The 22,590-nt window shown below is 40.3% G+C and overlaps 1 protein-coding gene across 1 annotated transcript in view; it reads right to left on the reverse strand.

Moving 5' to 3' along the window:
- Window positions 1–22,386, reverse strand: part of ppwd1 (peptidylprolyl isomerase domain and WD repeat containing 1) — a 34,705-nt gene extending 12,319 nt beyond the window's left edge. The window contains exons 1-6 of the mRNA XM_059989320.1: window positions 22,256–22,386; window positions 17,899–18,001; window positions 12,406–12,509; window positions 9,295–9,415; window positions 6,860–7,307; window positions 2,299–2,489 (exon numbers count right to left, since the gene is read on the reverse strand). Coding sequence (XP_059845303.1) covers window positions 2,299–2,489; window positions 6,860–7,307; window positions 9,295–9,415; window positions 12,406–12,509; window positions 17,899–18,001; window positions 22,256–22,373 — 1,085 coding nt within the window. The 5' untranslated portion in view covers window positions 22,374–22,386. The remainder of the gene's footprint in view (window positions 1–2,298; window positions 2,490–6,859; window positions 7,308–9,294; window positions 9,416–12,405; window positions 12,510–17,898; window positions 18,002–22,255) is intronic.
- Window positions 22,387–22,590: the final 204 nt, after the last annotated feature.

Consider the following 22,590-nt stretch of genomic DNA (forward strand, 5'->3'; position numbering starts at 1 on the left):
CCATGGATGCTGCCTGTCCTACTGGGTTTTTCCAGCTTTATTAATCTTTGGCTGTGCAACTGGCACCTCTATTTCTCCAATCCCAGTTCACTCTTCATTCCTCCACAAGCAATGCCATCAAGTGAGACCATAATTGTCCCAATGTGCCCCTGGTGTCTGAATCCCAAGCATTAACTTTCAAGAATCTTTTAAAATAACTATTACTTGACAAAGCAACACACATAAAATGACAGAGGAACTCAGCTGGCCATGCAGCACCTTGGAGAGAAATTGACAGTTGATGTTTTGGGCCGAGACCCTTCATCAGGACTGGGGGAAAAAACAGGATGCGAAGTCAGAGCAAGAAGGTGAAGGGAGGGGAGGAAGAAATACAAGGTAGAAGGTGATAGGTGAAACTGGGAGGGAGGAAGTAAAGAGTTGGGAAGTTGATTGGTGAAAGAGATACAGGGCTGGAAAAGGAGCATCAAATGAAGGTGATGGGCAGGTAAGCAGATGAGGTGAGAGAGGGAAATGGGAATGAGGGATGGTGATTTTACCTACCAATATTTTTGCTTACTTTCAGCCACCTGCTCATTTTTTGCTTTTTCCTTGGTCACGAGAAATGATTTGGACTCTTTATACTCAAGGAACATTGAGAACTGGTTCAATACAGTTCCTTACACACAATCTGCTATTTAATTAAATAATTGCTAAATTGCACCTCAGCTTCATTTACCCCTCATTTATTTCTCTGGATATCCTAATCTATCACGCAGTGAAAATTTTCTGACCCAGCAAGCAGAGTTTTTTGGGAGCAAATTCCAAATTTCCAGCATAATTTTCATGAAGAAAAACCCCCACTTCAATAAATGAGCCACATTTAATTATTAGCATTGTTTTCTCCCCGCCAGGGAAAATAAAATCACTTTTGAGATTTCAACAGACCATCTTTCAAAACTCAAGAGGATACAGGCATTTTATGTAATCTGCCTTTATGACTTAACCCTTAAAAAAGACAGATGATTCTAATGAATGTACACAGGACCTCCTCCAAGTCAAACATCTTACTTGGGATATAATGTAGTAGTCCAGAAAGGATTTGATCCAAACAATAAAATCTAAGCCTGCATTAAGCCACATGCAACTGAGTCACAAACCAGCCATGATCTCAGAGAATGCCAGAACAGACTCAAGGGGCCCAATGAACTAATCCTGCTCCTATGTTTGTCTAAGCATTTAACACAGACTGTTGCTTTATTTTAATTTTTCATTATGTTATGTTTCATTATTTAGGTATTTGCCTTGTTAATCACAAGCTTAATATATATTGGGACATTCTGTCACTGGGGTGAAAAGTCATTTTCCATCCTCTAGAATTGGAGGGCACTGACACGATGAAATAATTGGGCAAAACAAAATGATCATAGGATACCTTTCACAGCAAGCTTGATAAGATCCAAAATCCACTCTATGGAAGGATGGTGGTTGCAATTGCAATGGTAAATTATGAAAGACAATGTGATTTTGTTGAAAAGAAAGCATTTGTATGGTTGTGGGGAAAGAGAAAGGAGTGAGGCTAATTGAATTGGTCTTTCAAAATAGTTGGCAAAATCACAATGGACCAGATGGTCCCCATAGTATTATATATTTCTATTGTACGAAAACATAGCCAAGTCTGTTGTCCTCTGTGGACATGGTTCCAGCCAAATCACAAAGCAGTAAGTTGAGGAACTGTAGCCAACTTTATCCTTATTTACATGTAATAAACAAATACCTCTTCCTCAATGTACTAAGGCATGATCACGCCTTTCCAGCCTCCAAAGTACATTTCCCAACATTAGCACCCTCCTGTGCTTTGACCTACATTATATCCAATATACTCATAATTCCACAAATCACATCTCATTACTTCATTACTATATTCAGGTGCTTGCCAACCACCTTTGCCATTTATCTCTCCGTTCTACCATCATTAACTACAACTCAGCTATCTGCATCCTACAGTCCTTACCAAATCCCTATCCCAATACATAAATCCTCAAAAATTCTCATTCTCATTATTGAATAGAAGCTTAAAGGGCTGGCTCAGTTACATCTAGTGTTTGCTGCCAAGTAATTTCTTTTTCTCTGCATCTGCAGAACTTCACTGAAGATATCATAAAAGATCAAAATGATTGATTTAAACCATATACGAGTACAGGAGAGTTAAACCATAAGATCAGAATATATTGATTAAGATATTATGCAAGCAACAACTCCATTGATTCTCTTACTTTACTACTATATTACATGCATCATTTTAATTTCATGCATAAATACCTGTTTGTTTCTATATTTATTACTTTAATACCCAGCATTGTACCATATAGTACAAAGTGTCCAGTCTCGTCAAAAACAATGTTGGTTAGCCTCATTCCATCAACCTTTTCTAGTTCTCGTTCAACAGCCATGCGTCGTCCAAATTCCATGTCAGGAAGCTGTTGTCTCATCTGCTGCAATTCTGTAAACATCTTAAAAACATCAAATAACAGATCAGTTCACAGATCATTGTGTTCTATTACAATATATTGTAAAGGGAGGTTCTTTCAGAATCTCTACATGGACTTCAGATGTAGCTGCATGTACATCTAACAATCTTCAGGAGAAGAGAGAGAAGTTGCAACAGCCTGTGATGAATATTTTCACTCAGCAGGTGCCAGTGAAGGGTAATCTGTAGCTGACAGAGTGGTACTATGCTTCAGCTTGCAATAATTCAGACAAACAAGTGGCGCATTCTAACTGTTTCACTGCACATACAATTGCACTAAAAATGTTGCCAAGTTAACACTATCCTGGAGCGGTCTCAGGAAGTTTGACAACAGGGAATTTCCATCTTTACCATAGCTTCATCCCTGAATTACAAGCAGCTCCTGTTCTCTGCTTTAATATTCTCCAAGGAGAATACTAAAGCAGTGAACAGAAGCTAAGAATAATTTTTTTAAAACTACCAAGCAATGCACCTGCTCCATTTATCAGCAGGCTAAATATGAACTCAGCAGTACTTCCATTACAAATTATGAATCATCAGTTTATAGGATTAGAGTATTTAGAATAATGCACAGGACCAAAGGTAGTGGATAAAGGAGAGATCATTGGTCTTACAAAAGAATCCAAAGACGGACAGGAGAAAGACAAAAAGGTTTTAGGATGGATCACCGCTAAAGTGAGTACACATCCACAAGGTGAGGATTGGACCAACCTCAAATGTCTGCAGTTCAGCAAGATAGATTGAAACTTGTTGTACTTAGCAATAATTTTGTCACAGGGCCAATATAAAATTAATTTTGATAATCCCAATCCCACATCTCAAAGCTTTAAAGTAAATTTATTATCAACATATGTATACAGTATGTTACCATATACTACCTTGAGATTCAAATTCTGACAAGTATTATCAGATAAAAAGAAATGTTAGAATTTATGAAAGACTATACAGAACCAGACTGACAATGTGCAACTGTGCAAATAAAAAATAATTCTAAGAACATGAGTTGTAAAGAGTCCTTTAAAATGAGTCTGTAGGTCACAGAATCAATTCAGAGTAGAGTTGACTGAAGTTATCCATGCTAGTTCAGGAACCTGTTGGATGTAGGGTAATAACTGTTTCTGAACCTGGTGGATTTTGTACCTCCTGCCCGATGGCAGTAGTTAGAAGAGGGCACAGCCTGGATGCTGCTTTCCTGAAGCAGCACTCTGTGTAAATGTATTCAATGGTGGGAAGGTTTTGCCTGTGATAGATAGGCTGCATCCACCACCTTCTGTAGACTTCTCCATTCGAAGACATCGGTGTTTCCATACCAGGCTGTGAAGCAACCAGTTAGGATATTCTCCACCATGTATTTATAGAAGTTTTTCAATGTTTTTGGTGATGTACTGAGTCTATACAAACTTCTATGAAAGAAAAGGCACTGTTGTGATGACATTTATGTGCTGTTCTCAGGACAGACTCTGATAATGATAATGCCAAGGAATTTAAAGCTACTGACAATCTTCATTTTCATTTCCCTAATGGAATTGGCTCATGGACCTCTGGCTTCTTCCTCCTGCAGCCAATAATCAGATATTTGGTTTAGTTGATGTTGAGTGAGAGGTTGTTGTGGCACTGCTCAATCAGATTTTCAAACTCCCTCCTACACGCTGATTTGTCACCACTTTGCTTCAGCCAACAACAGTAGTATCACAAACAAAAGTTAAATCTAGTGTTGGAGCTGTAAATCCTGACAATTTGGGTCCGAACCCACAGAAACTACTATGAAAGTCAGTTGAGAGATGCAAAGGAAAGATACTTGCCTTGCAGATAGCTTTGACATTATATTCCTGAACACATGGAATGACTAGAGTAAATAAAAAGGCATCAATAGATTGTGACACTTTTCATCCCCACCATCTAGGAATTTGGCCAATAAGATTACAGAATGTGGATACAGGCAGTCCCTGGGTTACGTACGAGTTCTGTTCCTGTGTCTGTCTTTAAGTCGGAACAAGTACATCCAGTATTATTTAGCATTAGTTAGTCAAACGTTTGTCTCAGTATATAGTATATATTTTACCTTTCTGTGCATATAAAACACAAGAAATGTATGTATTCCAATAATTAAACCACTGCGTTGATTAGTAATAATTGTAGCTTTCATCGGGGCAGGGCCTTTCACATGCTCCATTACTCTCACTTTATCCGTTATCCTTTATAATTGTTCCGACTGTTGACCAACTATAGCCTAACGATTTTCCAATGACCGATGACGTTTCACCTCTTCCCAAACACTTTAATATATCCACTTTATTTTCAATCGCGATCGCTTCCCGTCAATGGAACAGAAACACTGCGGGTGGCGGGTCCCGAGCTCTACTGGGTCCTATGGACCACCGCACTGAATTTCCCTGGTCCTCACTGAGACAAGTTAAATGGGATAAGTGGGGGCTGTGCTGGGTTTGGGTATTTGATCCACCACAATATTTCGCGTGGGAATTTAAACTGGAGCCGCAGTGATTTTTTTTTTACACGGTCGAGTTGTGAGCTTGACATTAACCCGGCACGGGAGCAGTCTGTCACTAGATCAAACTCGGGAACCTCCGTTCTCCAGCCCGGCACTGATCTCACTGCATCACCAGCTGACCGGAACAGGGGGCAGGGTCAGGATGAATTTTACGAAGAAAAATTTAAGCCAAATACAAAGTTAAACACTCAACACAGTGTCAACGGCAACGACTTAAGATGGCGGACGGCATTCTCCTTCCTCAGTTTGTAAGTATGAGTTGTGCATAAGTCGGACGTTCGTAACTCGGAGACTACCTGTAATGTACTGACAGACTGTGCTGTCATAACTATGCATGCTATCTGCTGTGTGTGACTGTATGCACTATGTTTTGCACCTTGGCTCCAGAGCAATTATGTTTAATTGAAAAGTATACATGTGTATAGTTGAATGGTAATTCAACTTGAACTTGAGAATTGACGATCAAACATTTTGGTGCAAAAAGCAATTAGGAAGCTAAGTACAGTCGGCCCTCCTTATCTGTGAATTCCGCATGCGCGAATTCAACCAACCGCGAATCACGAAAACCTGGAAGTGCTCTTCCAGCACTTGTTGTTCGAGCATGTACAGACTTCTTTTTCTTGTCATTATTCCCTAAACAATGCAGTATTAACAAACATTTCACATAGCATTTACATTGTATTAGGTATTATAAGTAATCTAGAGATGATTTAAAGTATACGGGAAGATGTACGTGGGTTATCGTGGATCAGGATCGAAGAAATTCGGAAGTTCTCTTACTCAATAAGTTGGAACAGGTACATCCGGTATTATTTAGTGTCAGTTAGTCAAACGTTTGTCTTAGTATATATTTTACCTTTTTATGCATATAAAACACTTAAGAATGTATGTTTCAGCGCCAAGCTCGGGAACTTCTTCTTGAGTTCGATCCAGTGACAGACCGCTATCGAGTGCGCTCTCCACCGTGCCGGGATGATGTGAGGATCAAAAACCCAAACCCCAATAATTGAACCACTGCGTTGCTTAGTAATAATTGTAGCTTTCATCGGGGCACAGCCTTTCTCACTTTATCCATTAAAATTGTTCCGATCGTTGACCGACTGTAGCCTAACGCTTTTCCAATAACCGATGGCATTTCACCTCTTTCCGATCGCTTTATTATTTCCACTTTATTTTCAATCATGACCGTGATTATTTTCGTGAACAGAAACACTGCAGATTCAGATCTCTGTAATGTCCACCGCACTGAGACAGGTTAAATAAGGTCTGGGGTTCCGCTGGGTCCTAAGAACCACTGCACTGAGACAGGCTGAATAACGGACTTGAGCATCTGCAAATTTTGGTATCCGCGAGGGGTCCTGGAACCAAACCCTTGCGGATAAGGAGGGCTGACTGTAGTTAGCTTTTATCTAAGGTAATTTGAGTAAGAAAACAGAGATCTTACTCTAATTATATAAGGCTTCGGAGAGAAACAATAATGCAGAGTTTTGCTGTCCTTGACCAATATCAATATATTTTCAGTGAGGATTAATTAGATTTGTTGCTGAGATGATGGATATGCCACACAAACAGGAATTGAGCTGGCTTATATTCACTGGAGTTTAGAAGAATCACCATGATGACTGGTAGGTCAGGCTCGAAGCCAGGTGGCTACTCCTGACCCTATTTTTATTTAATGTTCTTAATGTTAGAATGAAAGCAGCTCACTGACAGATTTTACCTGACCAAGCAGGGAGTGATGGCACCAAGTGGAAAAAACATTACATTGCAATTTTACTGATACACATCAAAATGAAGATGAAACAGAAAAATGGATTGTTTAAAAAAAAACACTATTCACTTACCGTCAGAGATTCATCAAATACTCTCATGAGCTTTCCAGTCAAAAATCTGAAAATCCGTACTTTACGGTCTGATCCAATAGTAGCCATTTTTTTCCCATCGGAGGAAAATGTGATGCCTATTGGATACGATTTACATTTGGCAAATTCATACAGATCGGTATCAGTTTTGTATTCCCATTCTATATTCTTGGGAAATTTGTACTCAGTGGGTGGCCCAGTCCAGTATTCCAGCATTCCTGATTTGTCAGTTGAAACAACAACTTTATAGACAGAATTCAGATAGATCTCACTGAGAGAACAACTGTGCAGTTTTTCAAATACATGGAGCGGCTGGTTGGTCCCTCTGGCATCATATATAAAGATCTTTCCTGAGACCTTTTCTGAACATGCAACAGTGGATATAGCATCTCCAGGTGAGTAAATCCAACCACATTTGCCAGGATGGTAGCTGTAAAATGAAATTGAGGCATTAGTTTGAAACGCAGAGAGGTTTCCATTCTATTTATTGATTATAGGGCATCAAAATTTTGGACTCCTATTTTTTTTTTAAAAAGCTTATCGTAAAGCAAAGTAAGAAAGAAAACATACATTTTAGAAATGATCAAAAAAGTAGAAATAATTACAACTGTGACCTACATCAAAAGCAGACTTTCAAAAACAATTTCAAAAAAAAGTTCATCAATTTTCATGCTAACAGATATGCTTTGATGCACAACACTAACACAAATAATCTTTACTATAAAACATGAAATATAAAAGTTAATTCAAAAGCTAACCCATTTAATGTTGCTTGAAGCAAAGTATTTTAAATGGTTCATCCTAAATGTCAATACATGGATGAGAACAAACACACTGTTAACTGCCTAGGTTGTGAACAAGAACTGACAGATGCCGATGTGGGGTAAACCAGGAGGATATACAAGCTAAAGGCAATGTATTGTAGATGTTAGAAATCTCAAACAAATCCTGATCAGATCAGACAGGATCAGGGAACGAGTATGTGTTTACATTCAGATCAATGATCTTTGCAACTGGAAAAACGTTACCAGGTTTTCAATCAGTAGAGTGGCAGGAAAAAAGGAGGGAAAACAAAAGCAGATGCCTGTGTTGAGGAAGAGAAGCATGATCATGGTGCAAGGCAATAAACATACAAGCAGAGGGACAAAAGATGGATGTGGAGGAGAAATTTATCACAAATGCAGTTACTTTCAACAACAGCTGCCCTCCAAAACAAAACTGTGGACACTATCTGAAACATGTTGAGGCAAGGCAGCTGGAAAGTGCAGAATCTAAAGTTCCAGTGGTGTTCCTTTAACCTTTTGCACAGTTCCAGAGAAGAAGTGAAATCAAGGATAAAAAGCAAGTTCTATTTTTCCTTTTTTCAGCCATCCCTCATGATTGAGGTGACTTACTTCCATTCCAGTTGAGGAGGCCAGTGTGTGGCCTACACACTTCATCACAGAAGGAGCAGGAACTACTTGATGAAAGGGGCAGGTGAGTAGCTTAGGAGGGACCTGAGGGTCTTAGCGCCAACCCGAAAGTTCCTTCTCCAATTTTAGCAGGTATATGTCAGGGTTTACCAAAAGTCAATGGAGATGTTGTATTTTCCCCTCCCAGCAACCCGCCCCCATCCCACGGAGAGTTTGAGGATGTTCCTGAATTTTTATCAAAGTTTGTGACAGACTGAGAAGAAGCAACCAAACATGTGAAATACTGAACTATATGAAGTGCTTAGCAAATCAGGCACTTTCCAGCATTTGTAGATTTCTTGATTTACGGTATATAGTCTGTCCATGTTTTCACCAGGGCAAGATAGGGTGAGGGCAAAACTGTGGGAAATAGATGTAATGTAGTCACAGGTAATCTATTTTTCAGATGCGTCTATGTGGAATTAAGAGTACTCAGCCTTCTTTAGCTTTTGTCAGGGCAGGGTAATGAAAAGGAAGAGAGACAAATAATGAGAGGTAAAAAGAGAGATTTAGAAGCAAGATTTGTAAAATTTAAACTGTTTCATGCTATGTTCACCAACGTTTGAATGAAGGCAGGCAGGGCCATAATAACGGGTCATGCATAACATGGTGATAATAGGTAATGCCTAACGGCAACAAGATAGAGTGATCTGAAGTTCTTTTGAGTTCTTAGCAACCACCCTAACCAATCTCATGAAGCAATAATTTAACTTCAGTCCTCTTTTGTAAAGTTTGACTGATGGCTATAATAAATACTTTTTTTTCTGTATCTAAGTTTCAACAAATGATTTAATGGAGCACATACTATGTTAAACTCACGGAACTTTCAAATTGAAGGACAGTATTAATACTAAATGCCACTGTAAATATCCAACAGGAAAATAAAAATAATTTATGACACGAAGGAAACCACCTGGCTCATTGCATGTGTGTCAAATATGTGTTCTGTGTTTTTTGTATTCTTACCCTAATTTTAGCATGTTAATCATATCAAAGTTGACCACATCAAAAATCTTCATTGCTTGGTCATCACCAGCAGAACAGAATAGAGCTCCTTCTGCACTAACTCCAACAGATTCAATAACTCCTGCATTAAAAAAAACAAAATAAACTACCAGTATTAATTGAGACATCATCTCCCAAATCTGACCATCTTTCATGTACAGATAACCACAAGGGTTTCCGTTCCTGGGGACTCTTCATAAACCAAACAGCTTGCAAGTCAGAAATGTGGCCATGAACAGAGTTCCCACGTTACAAAAGATGGCTACAGCCCTGCAGCAGCTGACAAACACATCCACTGATCTTCCAATCACTCGATCATACGTTCAGGCTATATACATGTCAGGTATTTATAAGCTGGGAAGGGCCTGTATTGCAACTGATTATTTGACCAAAATGTACACACAAACAAATGAACTAGAAGCAGGTCACTTGATCCTTTGAGTCTGCTTAGCCATTAAAAGTGTCTGTTCTAGTTGTAAACTCAAATCCTTATACTCCCCCTCCTTCTATAACTTCCACTTCCTTGTTTATCAAGAATCTATTTGCTTCTGCTTTTAAAAATGCAAAGGCCCTACTTACGCTGTCAAAAGAGGAACATAGTTCAAAATAAATTCACAGACTCCGAAAAGATTTGACTTCTGTCTTAAATGGAGGCCACTATTTTTATTTCAGTAACACACCCAGTTCTAAGTTTTTCCATATGATGAATAAGATTTATTATCTTGAAATTTGTTATTTTGGATCAAATTTTATTCTTTAGATTACTGTTTAGCTCCATCAGGTAACAAGAACATGAGGCACATCACCAGGAATAGACCTGGTTTGCTTCCCTCATCAACAAGCAGTGATACAACTTCTCTCAAGCCCACTCTTTTGTCTTCTTCCATATTCAATTCCCCAACTGTTTGAAAAACTATCTCACCTTCAATATATTCAAAGAAGCAGCCTACACAGCTTTCCAGAGAAAGGAATTGCAAAGTGTCACAATACTCAGGTAACAAATTCTTCACCTGTCTTAAATAGGTACATCCTTGTTTGGAGACTTCTGATCTTGGATTTTCCCCACAGAGTTACTTATCATCTCAGAATCCATCTGTCAAGCCTCCCCCTCAGGTATCTTGTAGGTTTCAATTGAATTTTTCCCCATCATTATAAACTCCAATGAATGTAGAATCAATGTTCATTTTTCCCTCATAGCCAAATTCTTTCATATCCAGGATCAGCCAGTGAATCTTCTCCAGTTGTCTCAAATGATGATAAATTTTTTCTTAAAAATCTATTCACAGTGGTTGGATGTGGCCTAGTACCTTGCATAGCTGTTGCATGATTTCCCTACCTTCAGTTTCCAACTCCTCCCCCCCCTTAAAATAGCTTTCTTATATCCTTCTTAATTGCTGCATCTGAATGCTTACTTTGGGTGCTTCCTGTACAAGGAGCACATCTCCTATGGCTGCAGCTTTTTGTACTCTAAATAATAACCTTTTTTCTCACTTTTCCTTCAAAGATGAACAAATTGACATCTTTCCACATGGCACTCCATTTACCAACTTTTTGCCTACTCGCCAATAATGTCTTTTTGCAAATTGCTGTACTTCACAGCTTACCTTCCCAACCACTTGTACACTAGCCACAAATATTGCTCCTGTACGTTCAGTTCCTTTCTCTGGCTCATTAATATATACTATAAATAGCTGTGTACTGGTACTAGCAAAAATCCTTTCGGCATCCCGTTAGTTCCAGGTCTTCAACTAAAAATGATCCCCTCATCACTACTAGTTTCTTCTTGTAACTTACGACAATCCTTTATCTTATCCCAACACCCAAGATCTTATCTTGCAAAATAATTTTTTGTGAAACCAAGTATATTACACTTACTGGCTACACTTTATCTACATTTGCTGATACTTCTTCAAAGAACTCAAACAAATTCATGAAGCCATGATATAGGTCTTTGATTAGATTATAATACCAAAACATTTGGAAGGTGCTTCTCTAATGACCATTTCTAATATTTTACCAATAAATGACCATAAACCAGTGGTTACATATTTTTGACCACACCCTCTTTGACCAAGGATGTCACACAGAGAATTTCTCCATCCTCTGGGAATTTCTCAGACCTCAGAATCTAAAAAATGTTGATTTTCTGAAAACAGCAAAACAATATGTTTACCAAATAGCATCCAAAATTCACTGAAGCACCACTACAATTAAATCTTTAAGCAAATTCTGAATTTTTAAAATAGAACTATTGAGCAATATATATATATATATATATATATATAGCTAAAGATAAATGACAGAAAAAACTGTAAAGTAGCTAAATCATATATTTATGCATTATCCTACAAAGTTCCAAATAAAGAATTCTCCATCAGTTTAAATGCAGCAAATTACTCAGTTAAAAAAAAAATCATCAATGGAAGTTAAGACACTGTTCTTCCTTCACAACAAAATCACCATCCAGAAAGCAATCAAGATACTTGCTTCATTTCTGTAGATTGTGATCTAGTCTTTTCAGTAGCAATTTAAACCTTCTAAATCTTAATCCTGGCAAAATAGCAGTCCGTGTCCTGGGAAATATAACATTAAAAGATTTAATAAATTATTTTATTTGAAAGTGTATAACCATTATGTTAGCATTATTTCTACTAGAAGAACTTGTTGGTAATAACAATTTCAGTTATGACAGCCTCTGTCAACATTTGTGTCATGAGACTCTTATTATATCAAAGGTCTTTTAATCTTATGGTCAAATGCATATGTTATACCAGCAACCTCTCACCTCAAAATCCAGGACAGGAGGAGCATACCACAAGAATTACTTACAATATGCACTGCACACCTGAAACTTAAAGCATGATAAAGCCTTCATTTTGGATAGTGTATTGATTGTTTTGTACCTGCACGTTATCACAGCATCACTGAAGACTCAGCACTAAAATGCCAATTATATAGTGTCTTCTTCCCCATTCAGTTCTCTGCATTTAAAGAATGACTCTAGACAAATTTTCTACAACGCTGATTTTAAACTATAAAATGTACAAAACTTAGAATATCAAAACATTTTACCTAAATGGCTCCGAAAATGCTTCACAAACTCTATCCCTTCATCATCCTTCTTCTTCCAGAATTTGATATGTCCATCCTGACTAGCAGTTATGAGGAAGTCTGTCCTGTATATTTACAGAGCAGGATTAGTTTGTCAGCAGCAACACAGCTTCGTCACAAAAGGAGAAAAAATTCAGCGATTCGACTTGAAAGCCACAAATTTAACAATAGACAATAGGTGCAGAAGTAGACCATTCGGCCCCTCGAGTCTGCACCGCCATTCTGAGATCATGGCTGATCATTCACTATCAATACCCAGTCCCTGCCTTGTCCCCATATCCCTTGATTCCCCTATCCATCAGATATCTATCTAGCTCCTTCTTGAAAGCTCTAGCTCCTTCTTGAAAGAAGAGCCATATTCTTTTTGACACAATAATAATTTCAATTACATAACTGTGAATAAGGCTCTACATTCTTGTCCGAGAATGAAATACCACAGTACAATATAAAAACAAAAAATTCAAACATCTTTGCAGACATACAAAAGTAAACATTTCACTTCAACAACCTTTCATCAGAACAACAAATCTCTGATGTCTATGGTCAGAACTTTAGAACTGGAGAAAATTAAATTTGTCATAGTAATCACTTAGCTCCATTTCAGCATATTTAAGTAACAACCTGTGATTATAAATCAACAGTGAAGACTTCCTTAGGTTACCCCCTCAGGGTACAGAATGAGTCCAGGTTAAGCACACATAGGCGAGGAATTCCCACATTTTAGCTGAAAGTTTGTAACTGAAGCTCCACTCCATCTAAATTTAGATTATCAGCAGAAATACTACCCACTGCCAACACCTTGATATTTATTCTACTGGCACTTGAGCCCTTTTACTCCATGTCAATAGTGAAGCTAGCCTGGTTAGTTTGCTGTGGAATCATGGACACACACAGGATAAAGTGACAGCAAAAGTCATAGAGGATTTGACAGACTAGGGAGACAATACAGAAAGGAAATACGATTTTCAAAAGGATCATTGGAAAAAAGAAAAGGCCCAGAGTCAGTAAGATATCAGAGGGAGATGCCAAGTAGCCTGCTTTTAAGACATCCTGGGAAATTAGTTTATCACAATCTGTGACACAAGTCGCATTTCTTCCATTTTCTTGCATTGCCTCCACACTGAGGCTGAAGCAGAAATACTCCTTAGCCTCATCCATATATTTTCCAAAGTTAAGGCAAATGCATTGATGACCAGAATGCACCTTAGACTGAGCCACAGGGTCATGAGCTAGCCAGACTGTTATTCTTGATGGCAAAACCTGTCCACTGAAGCCAGATTTCCTCCTCTCATATGCCCTTTTACAGGAACTGTATCCATCACCATGAACTGCTCATCTCCTGTCTGTTGTGCCTCACTTAGAGTGACAGTATCAATATCAAACCTCCTGAGGTTATGAAGTGCAATTGCAGAGCAACATTCAGGTCTGACCAGTCTGGGATCATCCATGAGAATCCTCATGTTCTTCCTAAACTTCAACATTAAGGGCAACATATTTTAACATATACAAAAGGCTGGAGGAACTCGGGTTAGGTAACATTTATGGAAAGGATTAAAGAGTCAACGTTTCAGGCTGAGACCCTTCATCAAAACAGGAAAAGTGTGAAGAAGGGTGGTGAGGGGTGGGGGAATTAAGTGAGAGGCTGAGTGGTGATAGGTGAAAAAAGGCCAAGGGCTGAAGAAGAAGAATCTGATAGGAAAGGAGAGGAGAGTGAACCATGGGAGAAAGGGAAGCAGGAGGGGTACCAGAGGGTGGTGATAGACAGGACAGGAGAAGAGGGGGGTAAGAGGGGAGACAGAAAGGGGAATGGAAAAAGAGGGGGGGGGGGAGGAGAGAGAGAGAAGCTAATGTTCATTCCATCAGACTGGAGGCTACTCAGGTGGAGTATTAGGTGTTGCTTCTCCAGCCTGAGAATGATCTCATTGTGGCAGTAGAGGAGGGCATGGACAGACATGTCTGAGTGGGAAGGGCAGTAGAATTAAAATGGTTGGCTACTGAGAAATCCTGCTTGTTGCAGGCGGAGTGAAGGTGCTCAACAAAGTGGTCCCCCAATCTATGTCTCACCAACGTAGAGGAAGCCACTCTGGGAGCACCGGATACAGTTGATGACGCTGACAGTCTTGTAGGTGAAGTGTGGCCTCACCCGAAAGGACTGTTTCATAACAGAGAACAGCTGCTGCACCCCGGTTACTACACGGACCTCACAAAGTATAGGTCTGGTCCAGTGACAAGCAGGTCCAAGATGCTAGGTGTCACAAATAGCAGCACATAGATTGGGGGAATGGGCAAAGAAGTGGCAAATGAATTACAATTTTGGAAAGTGTACTGTCATGCACTTTGGTAGAAGAAATAAACGGGCAGACTATTATTTAAATGGGGAGAGAATTCAAAGTTCTGAGATGCAACAGGACTTGGGAGTCCTCGTGCAGGATACCCTTAAGGTTAACCTCCAGGTTGAGTCGGTAGTGAAGAAGGCGAATGCAATGTTGGCATTCATTTCTAGAGGAATTGAGTACAGGAGCAGAGATGTGATATTGAGGCTCTATAAGGCACTGATAAGACCTCACTTGGAATACTGTGTGCAGTTTTGGGCTCCTTATTTAGGAAAGGATGTGCTGACATTGGAGAGGGCTCAGAGAAGATTCACTAGAATGATACCGGGAATGAGAGGATTAACATATGAGGAACGTTTGACTGCTCTTGGACTGTACTCCTTGGAGTTTAGAAGAATGAGGGGGGACCTCATAGAAACATTTCGAATGTTGAAAGGCATAGACAGACTGGATGTGGCAAAGTTGTTTCCCATGGTGGGGCAGTCCAGTACAAGAGGACATGACTTGAGGATTGCAGGGCGCCCATTCAGAACAGAGATGTGAAAATTTTTTTTAGCCAGAGGGTGGTGAATCTGTGGAATTTGTTGCCAGGGGTGGCAGTGGAGGCCAAGTCATGGGTGTATTTAAGGTAGAGATTGATAGGTATCTGAGTAGTCAAGGTATCAAAGGTTATGGTGAGAAGGCGGGGGAATGGGACTAAAGGGGAGATTGGATCAGCTCATGATGAAATGGCGGAGTAGACTCGAAGGAGCAAATGGCTGATTTCTGCCCCTTTGCCTTATGGTCTTATACGCACAAAGATAGATCTGGACACAGATGAATGCAAGTGTATGTACACAGCCACATACACACGTATATAACAGAGTATCCTCACTGCACAACCCATCAATCCCTCTCATGGTTAATCCTTTCCATGATCAAATCTTTTCTTATTCAGTGTTCCCCTGATTGCTAGCTCCTTCCACTGTCCTTAGGTACCCCTAAAATTCCAGCTTCTGCACCCCCACTCCTTATTTTCTGTACTAGGCTATTCTTCCCTTCCTTCCTCTACGCACCAGACATCCGTCTCTCTCTTTTCCACCTGTTCTTCATACCGCCACCTGCACCTTTCCTTTCCTCCACCTTACACTTCCAATTGCTCTCCTGCCTAGAGACAACTTTGCATGCCTTCAGTGAGATGCAGTTCCTTAGAAGTGGGCCAGGCAGGCTCAGGTCACCCAGATGCTGCTGTGGGCAGTGAGGCAGTCAGAGAGATTGGCTTGGGGTAGCAGTCCTCACTCAGCTCCCAATCCTTTCATTGCTCCTACTTAGATAAAAGCAACCCATGTAATTTTATATTTTTTCTAAATATAATCTTTAGGACCAGACATTCTACATTTCCCCAAATGCTGATCTGGAGTCAGCTGTTATAGGTATGGGAAAAGAGAGCCTATAAAGAATGGGCTTTTCGCCAAATAATCAGCTTTTATCAAATCCTCTTAAAGTGAGTAGCAGTACAGAAAACATTGATGGAGGGACTTGAGAAATAGAATAAAATAGCAGAGGATACAAAGCATCGAAGAGAAAAAGACATACGGGCTGCGGCTCAGTTTGAAATTAAGCTTATAGAGGCCGTTGTGGGCATGCTTGGTTGGGTCAGAAAGTGTGATAGACATTTGCCGGCTGTTCCAAGCACATCTGTGGGTGTGTTGGCTATTAGTGCAAATGACACATTTCACTGTATGTTTCAATGTACACGTATAAGTAAATCTGAATCTGAATGCTTGAGAAAGAGAGAAAGAGCTGTGGTTTTCAAATGCCTGTAAGATGTACTTTTAAGACGATCCGTAAAAACAGCTTTAAAGGCTTGGAGAACTTAAAGTGAGAGAAGACTGTGAAGGAATTTCAGTTAAATATTTTAAATAGAATGCATCAGAGGAATGAAAGTCAGGAAAGGTGGCTGATTAGGGCAAATGTATGGAGACACAACAATGTGAATTGCTGCTTACAAGAGGCCATTATGAATGACATCAATGACTGAGCAGCAAAAGAGAAGGGAAGCTGAGGAACAGCCCCGCAAGTAACTCAATGAATTTCAGTCCCCCACCAAGAGTATGAGAGTACATAGAACTATTAAGGTGAAGAAACAGAAGGTGCAGAGGGAGGCATGAAGGACAGATGGAAAATTGGAGGGGTGTACAGTACATGGAAGGAAGGAGGGAAAAGCAGCCAAGCATGAAGAATATTGATTTCAAATCAATAGCATGGAACTTCAGAAGAGAAATATGAAAAGAAATCACAAGTTTGAATGACTACAGGGACTGATCATTACTATCTTAAATTTCCACTTGGGAACCTCCATATCTGTGCTGGGAATCAAACACTTATCTTTACTAATCCCATTTTCCAGTATCTGCCCTATAGCTTTCCCAGTCATGTGATTCCTCCCCTCATCTAATAGAAGCCTTAACATTTACCACATTTCTATATTGTGCAAAATAGCTTATACTCTCAGTAGTCACTTTATTAGGCACACCTGCTCATTAATACAAACGCCCAATCAGCTATTCAGTGCATAAAACCATGCAGACTTGGTCAGTTGTTGTCCAGACCAAACATCAAAATGGGGAAGAAATGTGATCCAAGTGAATTTGACCATGGAATAATCACTGGTGCCAGACAGGGTGGCTTGAGTATCTCAGAAACTACTGATCTCCTGGGATTTTCATGTACAACAGTACATGTACCGAGCATAGTACGAGAAAATAGAAACATCCAGTGAGCAGCAGTTCTGTGAGCACAAATGTCTTGTTAATGAGAGAGGTCAGAAGAATGACCAGACTGGTTCAAATTGACAGGAAAATGATAGTAATGTTACAACCATGGTGTGCAGAAGAGCATCTCTGAACTTCCAACACATTGAACCTTGAAGTGGAAGGGCTACAGCATCAGAACACCATGAACAATTACCCTGCAGCCATTACATTAGGCACAGGAGGCATGTAATAAAGTGGCCACTGAGTGTAGTTCTACACCAGGAAAACTTACATATATAGCAATAAACATCAAAACACTTCAAGTTTTATATCAAATTAAGTTTTAGTTTTCTACTTGAAATAAAACAAGTGAAAGCAGGTCTTACCGGGTGCACACTATGTGTGTTATAACATCTCTGTGCATATAGCTACGTTCATACATTGAAGCACTGGGCAAGTTATCCAAATACACATGCTCAAAATCAAGAACTGAGAAGAGAAAGACAAATGATATGCATTTTTAACCTTAACAGATATACTAAATAATTCATAACAAATATTCTCAAGTGGTTGGCAAGTTGAAAACTTAGAAACTGAATATTTTTATTAATTCTCCACAAAACTCAAAAGTAATCCTGTTCAAACAGAAAGGACACACTCCCACTTTAGCATTCCCATGTTCAACAACTGGAGGTACAACACATTTATGATGAAATTAAACTCAGTTTAAGGTCTGAGTTTCAAATATATAAATAAAATGCACAATAATATCCCTGGGTCTCGGCCTGAAACGTCGACAGCGCTTCTCCCTATAGATGCTGCCTGGCCTGCTGTGTTCCACCAGCATTTTGTGTGTGTTGTTGTTCCTTTTAATGTACTTTTTTTATTTTCTCTACCTACAAATATTTTAATACAATTCCTTTTTATGTCACCCAGGAACTAAGCCATCAAGACTTGGTCAATATAGTTAACTACTAGTTCTCAAAAAAAACTTTTTGACAAGTTTTCAGTTACTTCTCAAAATCTTTTATGGCCTAAAATACAAATGTAAAAAATCCTAATATCTGGCTGCTATTGCTTCAATTAAATAAGCTAGGAGTGGGCATATCCTGTAAAGATCACACCAAGAGCACAACGTGCAATGCTGAAGGAGGTGAAAAAGAACCCAAGGGTAACACCAAAAGACCTGCAGAGATCACTAGAACTTGCTAAAAGTATCTGTTCATAAGAACACTGAACAAGAATGGTGCTCATGGATGAACACCACAGAGGAAGCCATTGCTCTCCAAAAGTAAAAAAATCTGCTGCACAGAAAAATAGATGAATTGAAACAGCTTTGTGAGGAATGGTCTAAAATTCCCCCTCGCCATCGTACAACTCTGATCAGCATCTACAGGGAACATTTGGTGGAAGTTGTTGCTACTAAAAGAGGTTCTCCCCATTATTAAATACAAGAGTTCACATACTTTTTCGAGCCTGGACTGTGAATAATTAAACAATGTGCTCAATAAAGACATGAAAAGTACAACTGCTTGTGTGTTATTAGTTTAGGGAGATTGTGTTTGCCTATTATTGCCACTTAGATGAAGATCAGACCACATTTCATGAGTAATTAATGCAGAAAATCAGGCATCTGCAAAGGGTTCATAAACTTTTTCTTGCAACTCTATGTTCATTCTGCATTATAACAAACTTTCTCAGCATCTTCCTCATCCCTTACCATTTTTCATCACAATCTTTTTCCCTTATACTTGACTCGCATGCATATATTGTGCATCCATCTATTTAATGTCTTTAGCCCTCTTTACATGCAGTGATATAAATATCCAAGGTTTTGTGCAGTGACAGCATCAGATTCCAATACTTCACAGTCCAGTTACACTCAGATTGTTTGCTTATCCAATACCTCACCAGTCTGAGCTCTGCTACAGAAAGAGATTTCTGGGTAAAATAATCTAAGTTATCTTTGAAGAAATAACTATTCATTCTTGTGAATCTCTGGATCATAACTGCACAAAATGGAAAACCACCTGGGATGATTTTGGGAATGACAACAATATGCTTGGAAGCATACAGACACCTGGATGGAAGACTTTCAAATGAGGGGTCATAGTTACAAGGGTGTATTTTAAAATACAGTGTGATAAATCTCATATCCCTGCCAACTCTTTTTATCGATGCACCATAGAAAGCATCCTGGCTTGAAATGGCAACTGCCCTGTTGACAACAAGAAACTGCAGGGAGCACATCACAGTAACAGGCCCTCTCCCCCATGGATTCTGTCTATACTACTCACTGCCTTAGTAAAGCACCAAACATAATCAAAGACCCCACCCACCCCAGACATTTTGTCTTCTGTTCATGGACAGAAGTTAAAAAAAGCATGAAAGCACATACCACCAGTCTCAAAGATAGCATCCACCCCACTGTTAAATGTTTCCTAATATAAGATAGAACCATTGTCCTCACAATCTACCTTGCACCATACTGTCTACCCGCCCTACAAGTTCTCTGTAGCTGTTACTCTAATGCACTGCGTAATTAACTGGTCAGTGTAAACAGATTTTTAAGACAAGCTTTTCACTGTATATCAGTACATGTGGCAATAACAAACAAAACTTTTTAAGAGGAACTCAGCAGGTAGGCAGCATTTATGACGGACAAATCATAAACACAAGAGATTCTAAAGATGCTGGAAATCCGGGGTAATACACATAAAATGCTGGAAGAACTCAGGTCAGGCAGCATCTGTGGAGAGGAATAAAGAACCAATATTTCACACCTTTCATCAGATTGAAAAGGGAGAAGAAGCTAGAATAATAAAGTGGGAGTAGAAGGCAATGTGTACTCTAAGGTGATAGGTGAAACCAGGTAAGGGGGAAGCTGGATGGGGAAGAGGGAATGAAGTGAGGAGGGAGGTGATGTGGAAAAGTTAAAGGGGTTAAAGAATCTGATTAGACAGGAGAGTGGCCATGAAAGAAAAGGAAGGAGGACGGGGACCAGAAGGAGCTAATAGGCAGCCAAGAAGAAGAAGGGCAAGAGAGGGGCTGGAATAGGGAATGTTAAAAGGGGGGGAGGGAGGGAAGAAATTACCCGAAGTTAGAGAAATCCATGCTCATACAGTCAGGTTGGAGGATACCCAGGCGGAATATGATGTGTTGCTCCTCCAACCTGACAGTGGCTTCATCCTGGCAGTAGAGGAGGCCTTGGACTGTCACATTGTAATGTGAAAGGGCAGTAAAATTAAAATGGTTGACCACTAGGAAATCCTCTCCAATGCAGATGGGGTGAAGATGCTTGACAAAGTGGTCTCCCAATCTACTTCGTGTCTCACTAATGAGGTTGCATTGGGAGCGCAGGATACAGTAACTGACCTCAACAGACTTGCAAGTGAAGTATTTTTTTTCATCTGGAAGACACTCCCTATTCCCATATGTTGGTCTATGGCTTCCTCTACTGCCAGAATGAGGCCACTCTCAGTTGGAGGATTAATACTTCACATTCTGTCTGGATAGCCTCCAACCCACCGGTATGAACATCAATTCCCTCCACTTCCAGTAATTTCTCCCCCAACTCCTTTCTATCATTTTGCATTCCCCATTCTGACTCCCTCTTACCCATTCTCGTCTCCTCTCCTGCCTATAACCGGCCTCTGATGCCCTTCCTCCTTCCCATGGTCCACTTTCCTCTTCTCTCCAAGTCCTTCTTCTTCAGCTCTTTACCTTTTCCACCTAACTCCCAGCTTCTCCCTTCATCACCCGCCATCCCCCACCCACCTACCTTCCCCCTCACCTGGTTTCACTGTCACCTTCCAGTTTGTACTCCTTCCCCTCCCACTGCCTTCTTATTCTAGCTTTTTACTCTTCCTTTCCAGCACTGATGAAGGGTCTCGGCTTAAAACATTGACTCTTTATTCCTCTGCATAGATGCTGCCTGACCTGCTGACTTCCTCCAGCATTTTGTGTGTGTTATCTATGCAGGAAAGTTGACATTTTGGCTGAGATCTTTCATAAACCCATTCCAATTCTCTACCATGGAGAGCCGTGGAGACTGAATCAAGAAAAGTATTCATGGGGAAGGTAGACACCTTTTTGAAATATCAAGAATTGAGGTGTACGGGGAACTGGCACAGAAGGAGAGTTGAGACTCGCAAAGATCAGCCATGGTCATATTGAATAACTAGGCAGGTTCGATGGCCAGGAGCCTGACAAAAGGAGATGATGTCCCACAATGTGCCACCCACCACACTTATCAAGCACCTCTTGACCCAACTTTGAGCAAGTCAGTCACTTTGGAATCCACAAAATTACACTGGAAGCAAGTTGCCTCTGATCCCGAGGAACTGTCCAAGTAGAAGAAATGAGTTCATATCTTCTCTACTCTCCTTCACTATTGAACTGGCGGCAAACAGAGCCTACCCCGGCCACAGAGGGGCGTGGATCTTGTGCAGACAGTGGGGATCCGTTTAAATGAGTATCATGTCAATCACAGACATCTTAAGCCCAAGAGTCTGTTCCACCTCCCACCCTTGCACGTTCTACTCTCTGGGCTAGGTGCATCTGATGGACTGAACAGTTCATCCCCAGTACCTTTCAACAAAATCCTCAACTATTATTAAACCGGGTTTGATCATCTATCACAAATGTTTCGACCAACTCTTCTCCTTCTGCAGTCCCGCGCATTTTCCTAAGGCAACATACAGTCACAGTCGATGATCGAAGGCGAGTCGTGCAGCACTTTACCTTTCCTTTTCTTGACGCGGAGCGCCTGTGTGGGGAGCGGGCCCACCCATTCCTCGTCTGCCGACTCCGGCCCACTCCCCTCGCCGGACGATCCTCGCCTCTTCGTGGGCGCCTCCATGTTGCGGCAACGCTGTAACCTCTCACCTTTCGCATGATTGGTTCCTGAAAGAAGGGTGAACGTCAGAATAAGGCGACAATGGGCGTGCGGTGAGCCGGTTAGTCAGTGCTGTGACTAACACTCCCCAGCTCGAAATACTGGAGGTGCGAGTTCGATCCCGACTCCGCGGGTAGACTGTGTGGTATTTGTGTGTTTGGGTTGGCTAACGTGGAGTGTT

This window comes from Hypanus sabinus, chromosome 14 (genome assembly GCF_030144855.1).
Source record: "Hypanus sabinus isolate sHypSab1 chromosome 14, sHypSab1.hap1, whole genome shotgun sequence".
Classification (NCBI taxonomy): domain Eukaryota; kingdom Metazoa; phylum Chordata; class Chondrichthyes; order Myliobatiformes; family Dasyatidae; genus Hypanus; species Hypanus sabinus.